The sequence below is a fragment of the Periophthalmus magnuspinnatus genome, chromosome 6 (genome assembly GCF_009829125.3).
Source record: "Periophthalmus magnuspinnatus isolate fPerMag1 chromosome 6, fPerMag1.2.pri, whole genome shotgun sequence".
NCBI classification, from domain to species: domain Eukaryota; kingdom Metazoa; phylum Chordata; class Actinopteri; order Gobiiformes; family Gobiidae; genus Periophthalmus; species Periophthalmus magnuspinnatus.
The window spans coordinates 8,463,677-8,485,495 of record NC_047131.1 but is presented as its reverse complement, the minus strand read 5'-3'; the positions used below and the strand labels follow the sequence as shown (position 1 = coordinate 8,485,495).

The 21,819-nt window shown below is 43.0% G+C and overlaps 1 protein-coding gene across 1 annotated transcript in view; it reads left to right on the top strand.

Moving 5' to 3' along the window:
* Nucleotides 1-276: 276 nt before the first annotated feature.
* The window catches only part of met (MET proto-oncogene, receptor tyrosine kinase), a 69,333-nt gene continuing 47,790 nt past the window's right edge, over nucleotides 277-21,819 (top strand). Inside the window, exons 1-2 of the mRNA XM_033967963.2 lie at nucleotides 277-485; nucleotides 6,462-7,650. Coding sequence (XP_033823854.1) covers nucleotides 6,463-7,650 — 1,188 coding nt within the window. The 5' untranslated portion in view covers nucleotides 277-485; nucleotide 6,462. The remainder of the gene's footprint in view (nucleotides 486-6,461; nucleotides 7,651-21,819) is intronic.

Here is a 21,819-nt window from a genome sequence, read left to right as displayed (position 1 = left end):
CAGGGTTCGTGTGTTAAACATTGTGACGAGGAAACAACATTAGAACAGAGATCATAAAATAGTGTCAAATGTGGTAGAATTCCTTCTGTTTTCTGTTTGGTTTTATTGTTTTACCTGTCTGTATCTGTATGTGTCTGTGTGTGTCTCTCGCACGTGCACACCTGTTTGTACGTCACCGTGCGCGTGTATGTGTGAGGGGGCGGGGCCTGCACGCGGGGGGGAGCGCGTGTAGAGGCTCGAGCGCTGGATGCCCTCAGTCTCACGAGAGAGGCTTGAAGTGGCACAACGTAACTCCGTGCGTCACTTTACGTGCTGCAAACTGCACAAACACGAGCGAAACTTTGGATTTAAACTTTTGCGGATTATTTTTGGAAGAAAGAGAAGAGAAAATATTAAGTTTTTGGAGCGGAAGAAAGAGTTTGACGGGAATTTATCGGAATATGATTTGAACTAAGGAGAAGGCTGCTGCTGCTGCTCCGAAACAGGTGACTTTATACTGAGCAATATTTCACTATGAGATCTGGTTTAGTCCTGGTTTAGTCCTGGTTTAGTCCTGTTTTAGACCTGTTTTAGACCGAATTACAGCCCATTGATCATTTAGTCCTGGTTAGTCCTGGTTTAGACCTGCTTTAACCCGTTTCAGTCCTGGTTCAGTCCTACTTTAGTCCCTCTTCAGACCTGTCAGGTTCATGTTGATCCAAGTCTAATCCCACATCTTTTTACTTTAAATCACCTGCCTCTTCTTCTCTGCGTAAACGTGCGTCTCTTTCTCTCCCTCCTTCTCTTTCTCTCCTCTTATTTTTGTCAGATTTATTTCTTTTTTCTCTACCTCCGTCGCTTTCCCTCTCTCCTTATCCCCCCTCTCCCACTTTTCCTCCACTCATCTCTGTCTTTCTCCTTCATCTCTCCTCCCTCTGCCCCTCGCTCTTCTCTATTTCCCAGTCTTCCTCCTCTCTCCTTCACTTTCTCGTATCAAACTCTCCCCCTTTTCCCCTCACTCTTTTCTCTCTCCTCTAACTCTCAGCCTCTCCTTCCACTCTCACCTCTTTTCTCCTCATTCTGTTATATACTTTATCCTCTTTTCCTCCTTCACTTTTTACCCCCTCACTAACTTGCTCTTTCTCTCTCCTCCTTTCCTTTTCCCTCTTCTTCTTACTCTCTCTTTCCTTCCTCTCTTCTTCCCCCTTTCTTCCTTTTTGATCCTCTCTCCCCTCCATTCTCTCACTTTACTCCACTCAACTCTCTCTTTCTCCTTCATCTCTTCTCAGTCTGCTCCTAACTCCTCTCTATTTCCCTCTTTCTCCTCTCTTTCCTTCACTCTTCCTCACATCAAACTCTCCCTTTTCCCCCTACTCCTTTCTCTCTCCTCTATCTCCCTCTCAGTCTCTCCTTCAATCTCTCACCTCTTCTACACCATCTCTTATCTTCTCTCCTCACTCTGTTATATGTCCCTCTCCTCTTTTTCTCCCTTCCTTTTTGCCCCTTGCTCTTTCTCTTTCTCCTATTTTCTTTCCTCCCTCTCTTCCTCCCCCTTCTTCTCCTTTGACCCCTCTCTCCTATTATCTTTCCTCCCTCTCTTCTTCCCCCTTTTCCCCTCTCCTCTTTTCTCTCCTCCCTCTCTTTCTCCCCCTTTCTTCTCCTCTGACCCTCTCTCCTCTTTTCTCTCCTCCCTCTCTTCTTCCCCTCTCTCTCTCCTCTTTTCTCTCCTCCCTCTCTTCTTCCCCCTTCTTCCACTCTGACCCTCTCTGTCCTACTCCCCTCTTTTCTCTCCTCCCTCTATTCTTCCCCCTTTCTTCCCCTCTCTCTTTCTCTCCTCTTTTCTCTCCTCCCTCTCTTCTTCCCCCTTCTTCCCCTCTGACCCTGTGACCCTCTCTCTCTCATACTCCCCTCTCCTCTTTTCTTTCCTCCCTCTCTTCCTCCCCCTCTGACCCCTCTCTCTCCTCCTCCCCTCCCCTCTTTTCTCTCCTCCCTCTTTCTTCCCCCGTCTCTCTCTTCTCCTCTCCTCTTTTCTTTCCTCCCTCTCTTCCTCCCCCTCTGACCCCTCTCTCTCCTCCTCCCCTCCCCTCTTTTCTCTCCTCCCTCTTTCTTCCCCCGTCTCTCTCTTCTCCTCCCCTCTTTTCTCTCCTCCCCCTTTCTTCCCCCGTCTCTCTCTTCTCCTCTCCTCTTTTCTCTCGTCCCTCCCGCTGCCTCTCTGTGTGTCTCTGACTCAGTTTCCCGCTCCTCACTCTTGTCGCGTGCTTTTGTCTCGCGCTCACAGTCGGACCCTCGCGCTCGGCCTCATTGTGCTCGCGCAGGTGCCTCGCGCTCCGGGAACATTACTCACGCGCGACGTCGCTCCCGAAAACAAGCGCACCGTGACTCCAGTGCTCTGAATGGATTTGAGTTTCATGGTTGTATAGAAACAATCCCTGACATTAATACGCACACAAAACATATTTAAAGGTGCACTGTGGAACTTTTCACGTGGGGAATAACCAGTCTTCTTCTTATTTCCATGGAGATGTTATTGTTTTGCCTAAAATGTTTCCCAGTATGGCATTAAGTGTACGCTTGTGCAGCTCAGAAATACCTTGAAAAAATGTATTCTTAGTGAGTGTAGCATCGCCTCTCCAGAGATCCAACCTGTACTTTGGTCTGGTGCCTTGATCTGCTTGTTTCCATGGCTGTGGAACATTCAAGAAAAGTTACACAGCGCAGCATTAGCCCTTTCCAGGTGATAATATTATTTATGTTGATCCAAAGCAAATAATGGACTTTTTTAGATGACGGATTAAAAACACTTTCAACCTGAATTAAAATTGAGAAAGCACTTTAAAGCTGCACTGTGTAACTTTTCTGATGTATGGCACGTGACCTGCTCGTCTCTATGGACATGTTAGAACTTTGCCTGGAATGTTCCGCAGTATGACATTAAACCTACTTGCGTTTTTATTTCTAGCATAATATTTGGCTCGTTGGCATCACCTGCTTGTTTCAGTGAATACAGATCGGTTTAATGCTATGCTGTGGAACATTCCAGGCCAACCGGTAACATCTCCATGGATACATAAAGTAACAGATACTTCGCCAGAAAAGTTACACAGTGCAGCTTTACAATTTGAATTCAAAATAAGAATAATAACGTACTGATAAGAGGCAGACAGAGACTCAGAAAAACACGAGGTCATAAGAATGCCTGTGGATGGATTGTTACATTTTACATGAGTCCATCCTGTTTTTTTTCCCTGTTTTTTCCCCTGGTCCTTGAATGTAGCGCTCTGATTCAGCCCTGTGTTATCTGTGGAATCCAGTCTCTTTTGGCGCCAATGGCAGGGCCTCCTCCACACCTGCCTCTGCACCTGTCACTGTCACTCCTCTTCATCATTTTAACATCATTTTTCAGCCCTGCCAATGGTCATTTTTGGTCATGTGTAACGCTGTGTTCAGGTTTGGACACTCAGTGGAGATTAGACTTAAAGGAAACATGCCAGAATTACTCGTGAAGGTCCAAAACTGACTCTTGTGAGCTTTAAGACATGTTATAATGCTGTTACCTCCTCAAAAACACACCTGGAGTTGCGTTTGTGTTCTCTTGTGTGTTCTCTACCTGCAGGTTAAGGCTCTGGTTCAGTTGTGATTGTAAGACCACTTTTAAAACCTATAGTTCCTTTGAGAGAGTTCAGCCATGTTTCCCTCGTCACAGACACGTTTTACTCAGAGTCAGCGCTGTGCTAATAATCCAGTTTGAATAGTGATTATAAGTCTCGCTCCAATCAATACCAAAATGCTGTAATCACATAAACATTTAATGAACGTTCAAACTCACTTTTCTTCTGGCGGAGCGTCACCTACTCGTTACTATGGAGATGTTATTGCTTTTCCTGGAATGCTTCACGATATTGCATTACCATGAACACTATACATATACTTACACTTATAAAGTAAATACATTCTGTGCCAAGTATTCACGGTTTGTTTGCGGTTCAAACCACATCTGTCCAAATCATGCAAATTCATATTCAAATGTATCTGTGTATTTGTGTTTATGGCAGGACTGCAGCCGCCACTTTTATAAGAGGAACTGTATCAGAAGGAGTAGTAGTAGTAGTTGCATAAGTAGTAGTCGTTGTACTAATAGTTGGAGTTGTAGTAGTAGTAGCAATAGTAGTAATTGTACTAGTAATCGCAGTAATAGTAACATTCGTAGCAGCAGTAGAAGTAGAAGCAATTGTAGTAGCACAGTGTTTGTACTTGCTACCCTGGTTCAAACCTGTTTAAGAGCCGGTGTAGTCTTGGTTAGCTTTAGTCCTGGTTTGATCCTGGTTTAGTCCCTGTTCAGAGCTGCTTTGGTGCTGGTTTAGTCCCAGTTTAGTCCTGATTTAGTCCGGGTTTAGTCCTCGTTTATTCTTGGTTTGGTTTGTGGTGAAAGTTCCGGTCTTAAGGCAGTGTCCAGTCATGTGCTAACCCATCATCAGAGTTACTCAGCTCCTTCAGTGAAAGGGAGAGTGACCAGAGGAATGCATGAGTGTGCGCCATGGTAACGGACGTTCTGATCAAATCTCTCCACTGGCAAAATATGAGAAAAATGTCATGATAATTATATGGCTGGGTTTCAAATGACATCATAACATTGTATAGGCCAATAATATTTAATACAGATGGGAGCAGCTGAAGTTCATATGGTTCAAACGCAGATGTGTGTTGTAATACAGTGACTTCTTGGGTCTAGTCACTGATAGAAATGATTAGGCTCAACATTTGTGACTAGGGAATAGCAAAGCAAAACAGTCGCTTTTATTAAAATCTAAAAACATAAAATAAACAACCTATTCAAATTCAAACTAATAAAAATAAAAACTACCCAATTATTTTTGTATGTAGAAGACCTCAGTTTGTGGAGCTGTTTTCTCTTTCCAAACACAGAAGAGTCCGCTGGTGAAGTATTAATTTGCGTTCACTGCCCTCTGTCTCTGTGGGTTCAGTCGGCGGTGCGTTCGCTGTCTGTGGAGCAGTGAGTAAATCTGTGTTCTCTGAAGGCTCTTTGTTTGGGGCAGTTGTGGTTCATTGGAGATAAGATCATTCACAGATATAGGGATACACTCAGAGCTGTTGATTCACACTCAGGCCTGACACAATAACACAGTTTAAAGTATGATATATTACTGAAGATATAAACCGTAATACTGATACAAATTCATGCCACTGACACAATGACCCCTAAAGGAGCTGTACCTGTTTTTACTGTCATAAAAAAACAGAACTAGTTCATTTTAAACATTTGCAGTAGTCCAAAGTTATTCCTCACTTTATAGGCTGTCGAAGTTTTGTTGTTACAGGAAAGCTAACAACAACTAGTATGCTAACATGCACTTCCTGATTATCTGACAATAAAGCACTTTATAACTAGATGCAGACAGTTCACAGTGGGCTTATTTTGACCTCAAGAGCTGCTTATATAATATATCTGTACTGGGCCAAGACACATTTTGAACTAGACCAGGACTAAACAGGGGACAAAACTACTAGGGGACAAGTCTGACGGGACCAAACCAAGTCTATATCAGGACTGAACAAGGCACAAACTAGGACTAAATCAGGACTAACCAGGACCTAACCAAGACTTAACTGAAACTGAACCATTACTAAACCAGGATTAAACCAGGACTAAACAGGACTGAAACAGCACATGAATTCAGACAACTAAAAGAACCTGTTTTTGTAAGGCATCAGACCAGCACTAGGGGGCGCTGGAGCAGGATGTCTTTAGTGTGAATTTGTTGATCCAGAGTAAACACTCTAAAACAATAGGTCACTTTCATGACATTTAAAAATGAGCATTTTGTGTTTTTACCCTGAATAGAACAAGCTTTGTTTTAAATGTCAGAGATCACTGCTCTGTTCTGGCAGTTACTTGACTCACTGTAGGATAATTATAAGGGGGGAAAGGTAAAGGAATATACAGGAAGTTGAAGTTGTTGGCACTAATAGGTAGCTCCAATTCAATTCAATTCATTTATTTTTGTAACGCCCAAAATCACAACAGTTGTCTCGAAGGGCGTTCATGTTTTGGTTGATGGGGGAAACCGGAGTACCCGGAGGAAACCCATTCAGACACGGGGAGAAACATGAAAAACTCCACACAGAAAGGCCTGGGCGACCCGGGGATCCAACCAAACCCTCTTGCTGTGAGGCATGAGTGTTGCCACTCAGCCACCGTGCTGCCTACACACAAAAACAAAACAACAGGAAAAATCAGACAAAACAAGAAAAATCCAATCCAAGCTAGTGAGTTGCAGTTTTTTTTTGTTTTTTTTCATTTGTACCAAAATTACTACTGCTAAATCCTATGCATATCACTGATTAAGAAAATCAGCTTTGGGTGAGTAAATGGTGAGAGGATGTAACACTATAACATGGTTAAAAGCTCTGAAAAGTCCATTATGCAGAATAGGTGTGATTTAACATCTTTTTCTCTGTTTCAGGATGTCTGCCTCTGGTCTGTACCCCTCACTGCTGCTCCTCCTCTGGTCTCTTCTCTCCTCTGCCTCCTCTCAGTGCGACCACTCCTCTGAAAACTCCAAAATCAACTTAAATGTGGACTACAAACTTCCCACTTTCACTTCGGAATTCCCAATCCAAAACATGGTCACACTGGACGGAATCATTTATGTCGGTGCTACGAACCGGATCTACGCCTTGTCGCCAAATCTCACCAAACTCTCGGAATACAGCACAGGACCATTGAGAGCGAACGAAACTTGCAGACTTCAAACACACAATCCGAACACTAAACTCGACAATCGGAATATTGCCTTGGTAACGGAAAACATTTACGATAAAGGATTGTACAGCTGCGGATCTGCAGATAACGGGATTTGCAGACGGCACGTTTTGTATGAAGATGACGAAATTGGCCCCAAAATGGTTGATGATGAGGTCTACTGTTTTACCGATAGAGCTAGGCTCCGTAAAGGAGTTGATTCGGATGTTGTTGTTAGCGCTTCCGGATCACAAGTTCTCAACGTAGAAAGCAACCTAATCAAATTCTTCGTCGGAAATTCGGAAATCCCTGGTAACACAACAACACCAAACACGCACACAATCTCTGTACGTAAAATGAAAACTAGCCAAAACGGATTCACGTTCTTTTCTAGCGGCGCGCACATGGATTTGCTAGCATCTTTACGTGGAAACTACTACTTACGCTACGTTTATTCCTTCAACAGTGGACCATTTACGTACTTTCTAACAGTACAACACGTCAGTAAAGATTCAACAGCTTTCCACACCCGAATTATACGAATGTGCGCAACCGATTCGGTAATTAGACGCTACGTGGAGATGCCACTCCAGTGCATTAGCACGGACAAACGGCGCAAGCGCTCCACGGAAGACGTTCAAGTTTTTAACATCCTGCAGGGGGCGTACGTGAGCAAAATCAAGGAAGACACGGAGTTGCAGAAGCAGCTGAAAGTTGGACCGAATGACGATGTGTTGTTTGCTGCGTTTGCCAAAGGGAAACCGGACTCTCCCGAAGCTACGTCAGATTCGGCGGTCTGTGTCTTCTCTTTAAATCACATAAACAACATGATCCGGAGGTACATGCAGAGCTGCAGCACCGTGGAGCCGTACCACTTCACCGGCACCGATCACAAATCCTGCTACAACGTGGTAAGAGACATTTAAGCTTTATTTTTAGTGTTGTTTAAAGGTGCACTATGGAACTTTTCTGGTAGAGACTGACCCCTACCCTCATCATGGCTCTTAACCCTACAACTAGGCCTGTCACGTAATTATTTTATCGACTTACCATTCAATATTTATCTTGAATACTTTTTTCTTTGTACTAGTGGGAATTTTTGACAACACAAGATTTTAGCTGTAGAAGGCTGAATTATGAACTAAAACTGTACAATCTAATCTCCATAAAGTCACACACATCTCCGTAGAGACACACACATCGCCGTAGAGACACACACATCTCCGTAGTGACACACAGCCAGCGTGGTGTGCTGTCTACAAGAAAAGTTACATAGTGCAACTTTAAAGAGTGGTATGACTGTGAATGTTTCTAGTGTTTGGAATGTTGTCGATTCCCTCTTGGAAAACATGTCTGAAATGGAACAGAGCTGAAGTTGTGTCTCTTCTATTTGTTTATGAGGTTGGTGGGTAGAATTTGTTAGAGGATGCAAAGGAGAGGGTCAGATGGAGCAGAGGAGAGGGTCAGATGGAGCAGAGGAGAGGGTCAGATGGAGCAGAGGAGAGGGTCAGATGGAGCAGAGGAGAGGGTCAGATGGAGCAGAGGAGAGGGTCAGATGTCAGTTTATACCTCTAAGCTCATTTCTATGCATTGTCTACATTTTCACCCATAAGTAGTTTGTGCAGACTCCCTTATGGCGGTCTCCGATGGACGTTTACCCTTGACGTGCTAATCCCGTGTTCTCGCTTCAGTCCTTAGCGTGTCCTGGGTGGTCCTCCTCCTAATCACACTTGTATTAGTCTCATAACTCCAGCTCAGTTTGAAGACCGACTTTCTTCAAATTGACCTTTGAATTCTGACCTATCTGAAGCTTAAGTAAACCCGGCTAACGTCCACATATATGCAGCCTGTGTGGCTACGGGGCTGTGTGTGATCTGAGATAAGTATGTGCTCACTAAGACCGACAATTTGAACATAAGGGAAAATTAAGTCTAAACCAGGTCTATGTCAGGATAAACAAGACAGGTTGGAAAATCAGAAGGACTAAACCAGGCTAACCAAAACCAAACTCTAAACTACGTCAAATCAAGGACTAAACCAGGACTTGGTCTGAACATGCTAAATATACTGAGCTTTTCCAAACACTCAAAGCCACAACTGCCCTGGGGTCGACTGAAGCAATGCTGCCAATCTGCACCATCGGCCCCTCTGACCACCACCAACACTCACACCCACACCACATCAGGGGCAACAAATCGTCATTGGTAGAGGGGCCAGGTCCACTGACCTACCGGTTGGCGATGTGTTTCCAGCTCCCACAGATGAATGCTGCTGTTGTGTCCTTGGGCAAGACACTTAACCCACCTCACCTCCACTGTCTGTGTCCACTCGTGTATGAATGTGTGTGTGATTGGGTGAGTGATTCCTTCATATAAAGTGCTTTGAGTACCTTGAAGGTGGAAAATCGCTATATGAAAATGCAACCGTTTGCCATTACATTCATACCATTAAATGTGGGTAAAGTGTCTTGCCTAAGGACACAACAACAGTTTGCACTAGAGCCACTGCTGCCTCATTGTGGCACCTGGTATTCCCAGCGGTCTTCCATCCAAACTGAAACTGAACCAAACCACATCTAAAACAAGTACTAAACCAGGATTAAACCGGCTCTAAACCAAGGTCAATAGGGCTACACCATAAAAATGAAAAAAACATCAGTATCTTGTCATGAAATATTATTCCATATATAACCTCTTGCAGCGGTTTGTCCTTCTCATCTCTCAGTGATGAATGGCTGTTGCATTACTGGAGCCCTGAGTTTGCACAGAGCATAAATTAATGGCAGCAGTAGCGTTTTCAATGACAAAGTGCTTATGTGGCGAAGGTTCAGGCTCCGCTCACTCATTTTGGCTTTGGGAATTTCTGTTTCCAAATTCACTTAAAAGGAAATGAGAGTTATTCAGGGAAGCTCAGTTTGAGGAAGAAAAGCAAACATACTGACTCATGGGAGTGTGTGGTGTTTTTGATATTAAAGCGGCACTAAGTAACTTTTCTAGTGTTGGGTTTTGCCACCTGCTTGTCTCTATGGAAATCTATTACATTGCCTGGAATGTTTCACGATACAGCATTAAGTATGTCTGTGTTACATTTATTCAAATACATGTACTTAATTAGTTTTTAGGCAAAAAAAAAAAAAGCTGAAAAATATCCAATCCATTTTTATCTCTATAACAGAAACTAAAACTCTAAACTGGTCTCTTACTTGTCTCCATGGATATAGATCATTTTAAAGCAATGCTGTGGAGCATTCCAGGCAAAGCAATAACATCTCCACGGAAACAGGTGGCCAAAAGAGTCAAATAAATCAGAGGCGAGTAGAGTGGTGTCATCATGTTCTCATGGACACTGGACTTTTAGGCACATTGTGTTTTGCAGTTACCCAGAACCAGCGCTGATGAAACAGTTTGTTTTTCACAATCTGCTGAACTTTACCAGTGTGTGTGTATGTGTGTGTTTGTGTGTGTGTGTGCGTGTGTTTGTCTGCGTGTTTGTTTGGTAAAGTTTCCTCAGGCTTACCCAAACATGCACATTAATCCTCCAGACCAGGATGCTGCTCAGACCTGGTCCACTGCTCCTGAGGTTTAACCCAGAGACACTGAACAATGAGTCAAAAGTGCAAAATGCAGAGTCCTCAGACTGCTGCAGTGTAGTCATTACTCACTCACTCCATTATCTGTGACTGTGAGATACCACTGTAGCCACAGCTGCCCTAGGGCAGACTGATGGAAGTGAGGCTGCCAAACGGCGCCATCAGGCCCTCCAACCATCTCTCCTCACTCACCACTTTCATACTAGGCATTGTGGGTAAAGAGCCTAAGGACACACTGTCTGTGTAATCATCCAGGTATGATCCATAGTAAATGAAAAAATCTAATTCACTCATAAAACTTTTTGTCCTATTGACAGGTTTGAATTTTTCTTTTATGAAGGGCACAATGACAGAAGTGGCAATTGAGCGTCCAACCTTATGGTTAGTGGACGTGCGCTCTAACCACTGAGCCACTGTGGCCCCACTGGGACTGGCCTCCTCAGAAGCGAGTCTGTTGTTTTTGAAGTCATGTAGTTGTTTAGCTGTAGTTGAGAAACAGTGATATGATAAGTGTGGTTTTTGTGGTTTGAGATCAGAGTAGGTTAGAAACTCCATACACTGCTCACAACCAAGCCCAAGAGCGGTCCTGATTTGGACCAGACCAGAGACCAGACCAGAGACCAAAGACCAGACCAAAGACCAGACCAGAGGAATGTGGGGCATGCCTGTCTCTCATCGGAGCGTGATCGATTTGCTTATGGCTGCAGTGCCTTTGAGCAGTTGGGAATTCAACTACAGACCACAACAGGCTAATAACAGAGGGTCCCTGAAGTACTCACTCAAACCACAAAATCTAACGCAGGGTCCCTGAAGTGCACACGGGTCACACCTGTCTAAAGGACATGGAAGAATCAATAATAAATATACATAAATATACAAAATCATGATAGGAAACAATACACTACAACTTCACAAACCTGATTTGATGTGTAGTAGTTTCATTAGCGGGATGCACTGATTGTGTTGTGATAGTGTTCTGAAGGGGGAGTGACTTAGCATGGAGGGTAGGGAAGAGTCATTTTAATATGTTATTTTCTGTGAATATAACATTTTCAAAACAATAAAAGGAAACATGGTGATGTAAATATGTTATGTGTTACAGTTAATACCACGCAGAAGTAAAATATCTCCTCTTTAAGTCCTACCTCTGTTTTGAAATTTGTACTACATAGAAAATATGAGCTGTCACAAGTGTCACAGTTTACAGCCCTATTTCATACACTGTCTGCTCAATACTCTGATTTCCCGAGTGTCCCTGAAGTGGCCTCAGGCTGCACCTGTCACACACACATGGGAAACAGATATTTAATATGGACACCAATACTGAGGGATTAATGCAGAGAACGGGTCTGAGTCTGGGTTTAGTACTGGTTTAAGTCCTGGATTTAGTCCTGGTTTAGATCTGATTTATATCTACAGTTTTCCCATGAAAAATGTAAGTGGTCGAGTCTATGGTCAGTCCAGATCAAATGATACTGAGAGGTTGTGTTTGTTTTTGTCCAGTGCAAATCTCCAGAAAAGGAACAAAAGTATTTACAAGTATATGTCTCAGTTTTGGTCTTATATTTATTATTACTAAACCTTTTTCATTCAATAAGTAAAAGTTGACTAAAGGGGTGACCATATCTTAGTCATAACCTGAAGGTCTGTGCTTGAAATGGTGGGGCTGATGGTGCAAGATCTGGAGATGTGTCCCACAGCTCCTGACAGGTTTAACCCAGATATACTGAAGGATGGGTCAAATGCAGAGAATCAATTTCACACATGAGGGATCAATATCATGTATACCTACCTATAGTCGAATCTATCTGTAGTTCATAGATTTGCACTCCCCTTAGCTCTGTTTGGGTTTACTGTTCATTGTACACTCCACTCCCTAATATCTCACTCCTCCAGGTTGTATTGTTCTGTTTGTGTCTAAATGTGTTGCCTGAAGGCACTAAAACAGCAGAACCTTGTGTTATACTCCCCATAAAGACACACGGTTCGACCTGGACCAGCCTCACTGCAGCGTCACAGGGAAAGAATGTGCCATCATAATAATAGGAGACTACAGTATGATGCTGTGATTTAGGACGGAGGGCGGGGCCTATTTAAGATCACTGTTTTAGAAAGAAATCTCCAAACTTATGATCCACAAATCTCAAACCTTATCAGTCGCGTATACATTTAGGCCAAAGTAACTGTGTCAGGTGCCTTTTCTGTGTCTCCATGGGGTCTTATTCTGTTTGAAAGCTGCTAAACCCTGTAGATTATACCTCTACAAACATGTTCTGAAATGTCCCTGTTTGCCAGATGGCCTCCTCGTGTGTCAGATGCCCTACCTGTGTCTCTGTGTGGTCTTATTCTGTGCAAAAGCTGTTAACCCTGTAGTTTTGACCTCTACAAACATGTCCTTGTGTGTCAGATCCCCTCTCGGTGTGTCAGATACCCTCCCTGTGTCTCCATGGGTTTTATTCTGTGTAAAAGCTGCTAACCGTGTAGTTTTGACCTCTACAAACATGTCCGTGTGTCAGATGCCCTCCTTGTGTCTCCATAGGGTTTTTATTCTGTGTAAAAACTCTAGTTGGGACCTTGACAAATGCATGGGATTCTTGTATTAGTTTATCAGTTCATATTTACTTTGATCCAGAATATCTGTGTTATGATTCACTGCAGAGGTATTGCTTGTGTAATTGTGGCTCTGGGGGAGTCATGATTCCTCTGCAACTGAGACGTGCCACGACAGTTTGAAGTTTGTAAACAGACTTCAGATGCTGGAGGTTAGCACTAGCACGGATTAGCAGAGAGAAGACCTGGATTAGACCTGGTTTAGTCCTGGTTTAGCCCTGGTTTAGTCTTGTGTAATTGTTGTTGTTGTCCAGGAGAGTTTGAACTTTGTAAACAGACGTCTGTGAGCTACTGAGGTTAGCATGGGTCTGATCTCCCTCTCTTCATATTCCTGTCTGCCCCCCTCCCCCACCGTGTCTCTCACTCCCCTCTCTTTCCCTCCTGCTTTCTTCTTTCCCTCGCCCTCTCTTCCTCTCTCTCCCCTTCTCTCCTTTTCTCTCTCCCTCTGTTTCTCCCCCGTCTTTCCCTCCCTCTTTCTTCTTCCCCTCACCCTCTCTCCCTCTCTCTCTCTCCTTCTGTTTCCCCCCCTATCTTTCCCTCCCTGTCTCTTCTTTCTCTAGCCCTTTCTCCCCGTGTCTCTCCCCCATCTTTCCCTCCCTTTCTATTCTTTCCCTCACCCTCTCTCCCTCTCTCTCCCTCTTTCACACTCCCCTGTCTTTCCCTCCCTCTCTATTCTTTCCCTCGCCCTCTCTCGCTCTCTCCCTGTCTCTCTCACTCCCCTGCCTTTCCCTCCCTCTTTCTTCTATCCCTCGCCCTCTCTCCCTCCTTCTCCTCCTCTCTCTCCCCCTGCCTTTCCCTCCCTCTCTATTCTTTCCCTCGCCCTCTCCCCCTCTCTCTCACTCCCCTGTTTTTCCCTCCCTCTCTCTGCTTTCCCCTGCCCTCTCTCCCTCCTTCTCCTTCACTCTCTCCCTCTGTCTCACCCCTGTCATTCCCTCTTTCCCTCTCTTTTTCCTGCAGTTCTTTAGTGATAGTGTCTTTATGATGGTGTGTTATCAGTGCAGCTGCCTCTGTCACATTAGTTTTATCAAACCAGACTCCAAACACTCCACACGGCTCCACCGCTCTGCACCATCAAAACACTTAAGATTAAAATAGATTGGTTCATATATTATTTCATTTGCTTTGATTAAAAGGCTACAAAGAGGAAGTAGGTTTGCTTCACAGTGAAAGGTTTGGTCCTGGTTTAGTTCTGATTAGGTCCTGGTTTAGTTCTGGTTTAGTCCTGGTTTGGTCCTGGTTTAGTCCTGGTTTGGTCCTGGTGTAGTTCTGGTTTAGTCTATGTTTGGTCCTGGTTTAGTCCTGCTTTGGTCCTGGTTGAGTCCTTGTTAAGACCTGGCTTTTTTTTAGAGCTGTTTAAGTCCTGGTTTGGTGCTGTTTAAGTTCATTAAATACATGTATCTCCATAGAAACAATCACTAAGTTTTACACTAAGTTACAAATCTAATCTGTGGAGAGGCAAGATATTTTTGGCAATAAAAACTGCTGCAGTTGAATAAATGGTAGATGGACAAGTTTAATGCCAACTGATCAGAAAGTCTAAGGTGTATGAAGTTTAAAACCACAGAGGAGCACTTCTTGGATTGCCACCCCATGACATCACTACGTGGAACTAAGCATTTCACTAAGCCCTTTGGAGAGGGAGGCTGACAAAATATTCCAGTTTAGGGTTTTTAAGAGTTCAGATGTGATTTTATGAAGTAAAAGTTGTGAGTCTTAAAACCAAAAGAGTGAAGTTTGCTTTTGATACTTTCTACTGTTATTTTACATCCCAGCTGCTCAGTGGTGTTTTCTGGACAGTTTTAAACCAAATCACAAACTTTATTTCTCAGTAAAAGTCAAACTGTAATTATTGTGTTAAAGAGGTTTGAAGCCAGAGCTCAGAATAACATCAAGAGCCCTCTAGTCCTCCACTGGACCGCATCACAGACAGATGCAACCGCAGACAGAAAAGAACTGAGTTAGACCTGGTTTGGTCCTGGTTTAGTCCTCTTTTAGTCCTCTTTTAGTCCTGGTTTAGCCCTGGTTTAGTCCTGGTTTAGCCCTGGTTTAGCCCTGGTTTAGCCCTGGTTTAGTCCTGGTTTAGTCCTGGTTTAGCCCTGGTTTAGCCCTGGTTTAGCCCTGGTTTAGCCCTGGTTTAGTCCTGGTTTAGCCCTGGTTTAGCCCTGGTTTAGCCCTAGTTTAGCCCTGGTTTAGTCCTGGTTTAGCCCTGGTTTAGTCCTGGTTTAGTCCTGGTTTAGCCCTGGTTTAGTCCTGGTTTAGCCCTGGTTTAGCCCTGGTTTAGCCGTGGTTTAGTCCTGGTTTAGCCCTGGTTTAGCCACAAACTAACGGAATAAAAACACTAAGATCATGTAGAGCAGGTTGAACATTTTCAGACCAAAATGAGGAGGCTCGCTGCAGCAGTTATAGAGAGAGGGGACACAGTTTTTCAATGTAAAGTGAACTGAAGCCGATAGAGCTAGAAGTGCGCCCATGATCGCTTCCATGGCGGCGAGCAGGTTAGCTATGTCCATTTATATATACAGTCTATGACTGGACCGCATCAGAGCTAGAGCTAATCAGACAGAAAAGACCTGGGTTAGACCTGGTTTGGTCCTGGCTTAGTCTGTCCTGAATCAGTAGTTTAACATGAACTGAACCATAAGAACATGTTCATGTTAAACTATGTCCCAAGAAAAAGCTTCACACAACTATTAGCTCCCAGGTTTGTTTGTTTGTTTACTGGAGGTATTTTGTTCCTGTAGTCTCCATCTTCTTCTCCTGTCCTCTCTCTCTGTCCCCTCCTCCCCCTCTTTCCTTCTCTCTTTCCCTGCCTTCCTCTCCCTCATTCTTCCTTTCTCTCACCCTTCCCCCTCTCACCTGCTCTTCTTCCCCTCTTTTTTCCCCTCCCTCTCTCTCCCCTCCTCCCCCTCTTCTCCCTCTTTCCTTGCCTCCTCTCCATCTCTCTCCCTCCCCTCCTCCTCCTCTTCTTCCTCTTTCCCTGCCTCCTCTCCCTCTCTCTCCCTCCCTCCTCCCCCTCTTCTCCCTCTTTCCTTGCCTCCTCTCCCTCCCTCTCTCTCTCTGTTTATTTAAAGGTGAATGATTAAACTTTTCTTTGAGTTCAGATCCTGAAGCTGAGCCATACTTGTGTGTTTGTCCAACGTTTCTCCACTCTCCAGAGAAGGACTGATACAGAACTAAACCAGGACTAAAACAGGATTTAAACAAGACTAAAACAGGACTAGAACTGGACTAAACAAGGATTTTGAACGAGATTAAAATAGGACTAAGCCAGATTTTTATAGTAGGACTGATGTAGAACTAAACCAAGAACTAAAACTGGACTAAAACAGTACTAAAGCAGGACTAAGCCAGGTTTTTATACTAGGACTAATGCAGAACTAACTGTGGAGGATATACAAATGTAATATGGCTTACTTTCTTTATGTGCAGCAGTGGCCATATGTCACACTAAGGGAAAATAACAGCTGTGTTCTGGTCATTTTGGTTAAGTCCTCATCTCTTAATGTGTGACCTCCACTCTGGGTATTATAGAACACTGATGCAATCACATCGTTTGACTTCCTGATGTGATCACATTGTTCTACTTTCTGATGCAATCATATCGTTTGACTTATCTATAGAATGTTTTATTCCCACTCTTCAAGTAGTATAAAACATTGGTGCAAGTTCACCTTCTTTAGACTCTGTTTTAGACTCTGCACTAGACACTATTAACTACACTCTGCTCCAGACATCGCTTAAGACACTACTCATTTGACTCTGCTTTGAATTTTGCTGCTACTTTTAACCCGAATGTACTGCTGTAACTGAAAAAAAAGATCTACAGAACAATCCAAACACCTCTGCGCCTGTTCTTCATGCAACAGGACAGAAAACGACATAAACCAGGACTGAAACAGGACTGAAACTGGTCTTTATAATGTAATTAATCTAGAACTAAACCAGGACCAAAACAGGACTAATCTAGAATCAAACCAGGTTATGTGACTAATAACTAAATTACTGCGTTACTCCTTGTAAATCAAAATTAAACCTGGACTAAACCTGGACTAAACCTGGACTAAATCTGGGCTAAATCTATTTTTTATTAGGACTGAAAAGACCAGAGTCAAACAAGCAGGTTTATTTTATTCACTTATGAATAATCCTGGCTTATCAATAATGAAGTAGAAACAGGGAGGGAGTGGTCATGAGTGCTACACAAAGTACTGCACAAAGTACTGCATGAAGTACACATTCACAGTACATTTATACAAAGCACAGGGAGTACCCAGAGGAGCAGGCAGAGGCATGTTTACTCTGAATCACTAAAATCTATTGTTAAAGATACGGGTCAGGACTAAACATTGCACCATGTATCTCTATGGGAGATTCACTGTTTTTGAAAGAAATGTACAAACTTATGAAATCTTGAATCTTATTATTTTTGTTTGGGATTGGCTCCACAAACTTGTCATTAATTTTATGGCTAACGTCCTTTCAACTGACAATTTTCTCACTTTTGTTTATTTAAAATGACAGAGCAGACATTGGACTTTGTGCCAGTTTTTATTTCATGTGGATAGAGCCAGTAATTACAGAGATATTAACCATAAACCAGGACCACAAATCTGCAATCAATTATGCAGCAAATAGACTCTGTACATAGTAGCACACTAGCTCACTGTGTTTCAAAACTAACATTAAATTCGGAAAAGTTTTATTTATATTAAAATAAAGATTACCCAATTATTTTTATATGTAGTTTGTGGATCTGTTTTAATATTAATTAAGTCTCAAAATTAGCATTAGTATTGAGAAACAAACATATCCCTTTCTAAAAGCCGAGGTAAAGTATTCATTTTATTTGTGTAGTGTTTAACATGTTGTCAGTGACATCCACACACAGCTCCCTGTCACTGCCTCGTCTTTAAATATTGATTTATTTTAGTGTGACATGGCAAAAAGCTTATAGAGACCAAAGGTCTGTTGGACAGGATGTAGTGACATTTATAATGATGTTTGTGTCTCAATGCTAACGCTAATGATCATGTTGAGGCATAATACATTTTAAAACACCAACAGAAACTGAAGTATTCTACATATAAAAATAATTGGTAGTCTTTATTTTATTTTGGCCTAATTAGAATTTTAATAGGTTATCTATTTTATATTTTCCAATTTTAATAAAAGTAGCTGTTAGCTTTGGTAGGCAGTGAGCTAGCTAGCATGCTACTGTGTGCAGCCTATTCCACCACAGAATTCTGACCTGTCCTTTAGCTCAGTTTCTAATGTAGTATAGGCCTATATATTTTTTATTTTATGCAACAAACCAAATTACAGATCATATTAGTGGTTAGACATATCCCTTCATCTTTACTTTTCAAATGACGCCACCAAAGCCTTATATTTTATTGACTTAGCTTCACAATGTCCCGTTTCCATTAAAACCCCACATATTTCTTAGCGCGTGGCTAATGTAGCGCGCTAAAATCATTTCCAAAGCTCCGTCTCCCCATAACTTAACCCTGTGCCAGTTATCATCTGATTAGCATTGACGTAGCGGCGCCTGGCTACGCTAACAGCTCGCAAACCCAATCTAAGCGTGATGGATTCGATTCTGTTGAATGTACTTGTGCACCGAACGGGCGGCCATTTTAATTAAGAGTCTTGCTTTTATAAATGGGGAGGTTGGTAAAAGGCGCACACTGATTTATGAGGTAATTTTCAAAATCTATAGAAAAAATATGGTTAGTTCAATGGATAAGTGAAATAAAAGTACAAGTACAGGAGGACTGCAGTAAACCAGGGCTGAACAAGGTCTAAAGCAGGACTAAAACAGAACTGAACCAGGACGAAACGCAGGCTGAACAAGGATTTAAACAGGAATAAACCAGGACTAAAACAGGGCTAAACAAAAACTAAACCAAGACTAAACCAGGACTAAACCAAGACTGAACCAGGACTGAACCAGGAACCAGGACTAGTAAGGTCCTTGTTATCAGCACCTGCTGTGTGGACGGTTGCGTGCCTGTGTCCTGCTGCAGATATGAGTTTCATAGATTTATGACCATGACTGTGACATATGGTAAACCTCCAGACACTTATCTACTGAACCAAAGAGAGGGATGAGAGGAGGGTAAAACTATAAACAAACTACTCAACAAAAGAGAGGAGAGGAGGAGAGAGAACTCATAAAACTGAACAAGAGTTGAAAAGGGAGAGATGGAGAGAGAGAGAGATAGGTGGTAGAATGAAGGAGCGAGGAACAGAGAGAGAAAGGAGAGGACGAATAGAGAGAGAGTGAGGAAAAGGAGGGAGAAAGAAGAGGGCTGTAAAGTCATATCAAAACTACTGGATGAAACAGGAGGAGGAGGGGAGGGAGAGAGAGAGGGAGAGGGAGGGAGAGGGATGGGGGAAGGGAGGCAGAGAGGGAGAGAGAGGGGGGGGGAGAGAGGGAGGGAGGGAGAGGGGGGGGGGAGAGAAAGAGAGAGAAGCAAATACTGTGGAACATTCCTACATTCCATATCATCTCCATGGAAACAATCAAGTGGCAGACCCTTCACTAGAAAAGTTACATAGTTATGCACCAAGCTGGACTAGCTCTGTCTCCATGGAGATAGTGTTTCAAAGTATGACATTAAACAGATCTGCATCACATTCACGCATCACAGATCTGACCTGTAACTAGGCCCAGTGGTGTCCCTTGCTTGTGTCTATGGAGCTGGATACATTTTAATGCCTCACAGTGGGACATTCTCCTCCAGAAAAGTTAAGACAGTGCACTTTAAAGCTTATGTAAGGTCTATTTGTGAAATGTAAATGCGTTCTGTCATTTGTCTCCTAAACTGGAGCGTATCGAATCTCTGGCCTCTCTCTTCTCTCTGACACAACCTGACTCACCAGGGCACGTTTCCAGACGCTTCAAATCACCACTTCCACATCCAAAACCTCAAACTCTGCTTTTAACTTTGTCTGAAAAAGGAAACGCCGACAGATCAAGCGCCAGTACATCAAATCTGACACGAATTCAACTCACAACCACATTCATGAAAGCTGAGGGAAGTGTCTTGCTCAAGGATGACAGCTGCTGACAGCAACAGTCAGAGCTGGAATTGTACCACCAACTTACTACTGAATTCTACTGCCACAGCTACTGTTACTTCTATACTACTTACTATCTACTATTACTACCACAACTGCTACTAGTGCTACTACAACTGTTACTGCTACTGCTACTACTACTACTATGATTACTACTACTACTGCTACTAGTACCACTGCTACTACTATTACTGCTACTACTGTGACTAGTGCTACTACTACTGCTACTACTACAACTGCTACTACTACTTCTACAACTACTAGTACTACTGCTGCTACTAATATCTCACATTTTGTCAGGACTCCAAAGTACTTTTTTCCACGTCACTAAACAGGTCTGCAGAGGCCGTGAGCCTGAGCGCTCTGATAAAATGTGCTGTAGGGAACGAGCTCGTACTAATTGAAAACAGGTTTAAAACACATCATGTTTGACATTTGAAAGTACAGCTGGGAGCACACCTGTCTCACTGCAGTTATATGTGGGCTTCACAGTGTTTCTGGTGAATGTTCCACAGTATGGCATTAAATAGTGCTGTGCTTCTAATGGTCAGTGATCAGTTTGGGTTTTCTAATGGTCTACAGCCCATCCTGAGGCTTTGTTTTCCTTATTACCCATCCTTATCAGAAGGATGTGATTGACAGGTGGATTAGACAACCAGGGACATGTCTGGTTTGTCCTCTCCTGCTTCTGAGGAAAAAAGAGATGAAAAAATATGACAGGGGACTGAAAAACATGGAGGACTTCTTCAGAAACAATCAGTAAAGCACTAAACTCTGATAATCTGAGGGGAGAGAAATATGATTTTGTTTGTAAATGCTGAGTGACCAATGTGCTCCTTCGTTTTACATGCGTCACTGAAATAAACAAATCTGATTGGACGATCGTGTTTGGTTTTGGCCCGAGATGCGACAGAGTGGAAGACTGAAATCCCTCTGTATAAAAAATAGAGATATGATTCTGGATGTGCAGGGCAACTTCCTTAAAGCATTAAACATATCGATCTTCTTGAAGACAAGCAGCAGTAGTGCCACTAGGTTAAGTTACAGGTCAGATCTATGGAGTTGCAAGCTGTGGAACACTCCAGGTAAAACCATCTCTATGGAGACAAGCAGGTGGTGGACTCTCTTGAATATAACAGTATACACAGACCCTTTGCGACAGCCTTTCAGTTTCACTGCTGTTTCAGTTTTGTTGGTTTTGTTGAACAGGAGGAAACTTGAATATTTTCATTCTTGTGTGAAATCCACATGTTGGTGCTTCAGGCTCGGACTTGTGTCATGAGCCCAGGCCTGAGCTTCTCTCAGTGTGAATGTGAGGTCTTAATCTCAGATGGAGGACAGGGGCAAAAACTCCTGTAATAGAACAGAGCCAAGACAGAAATTTAAAACAATACTGTGGAACTTTACAGGTAACATGGGTGATGGGACAAGTGACCCTCTACTAGAAATGTTCCACAGTCCACCATCTTCTTTGAAATTGTACTTGGAGTGATTCTTGTTTGAGTAATCTTTATTCTCCTGTATTCAAGAGTCATTGCTCTGATCTATCCCTGTTTTCACCTCCTGGTACACGCCCACTGTGACCTACGCACTTCACACATGATACTCGTAGGATTCGGCAGCATCGTTTAGTCATTTTTGTACAAATCATGGTACAAATCTGCTATTTGCTGGTGTGATCTGCAGCTATCTATAGGACGGGCCAACAGCATGGAACAGCGGGAATCGTCTGTTAGGAACTCACTGAGCTCAACACGTTTCCAGTTAAGAAGTCAGCGGATTTGTTTCTTGTATTAAA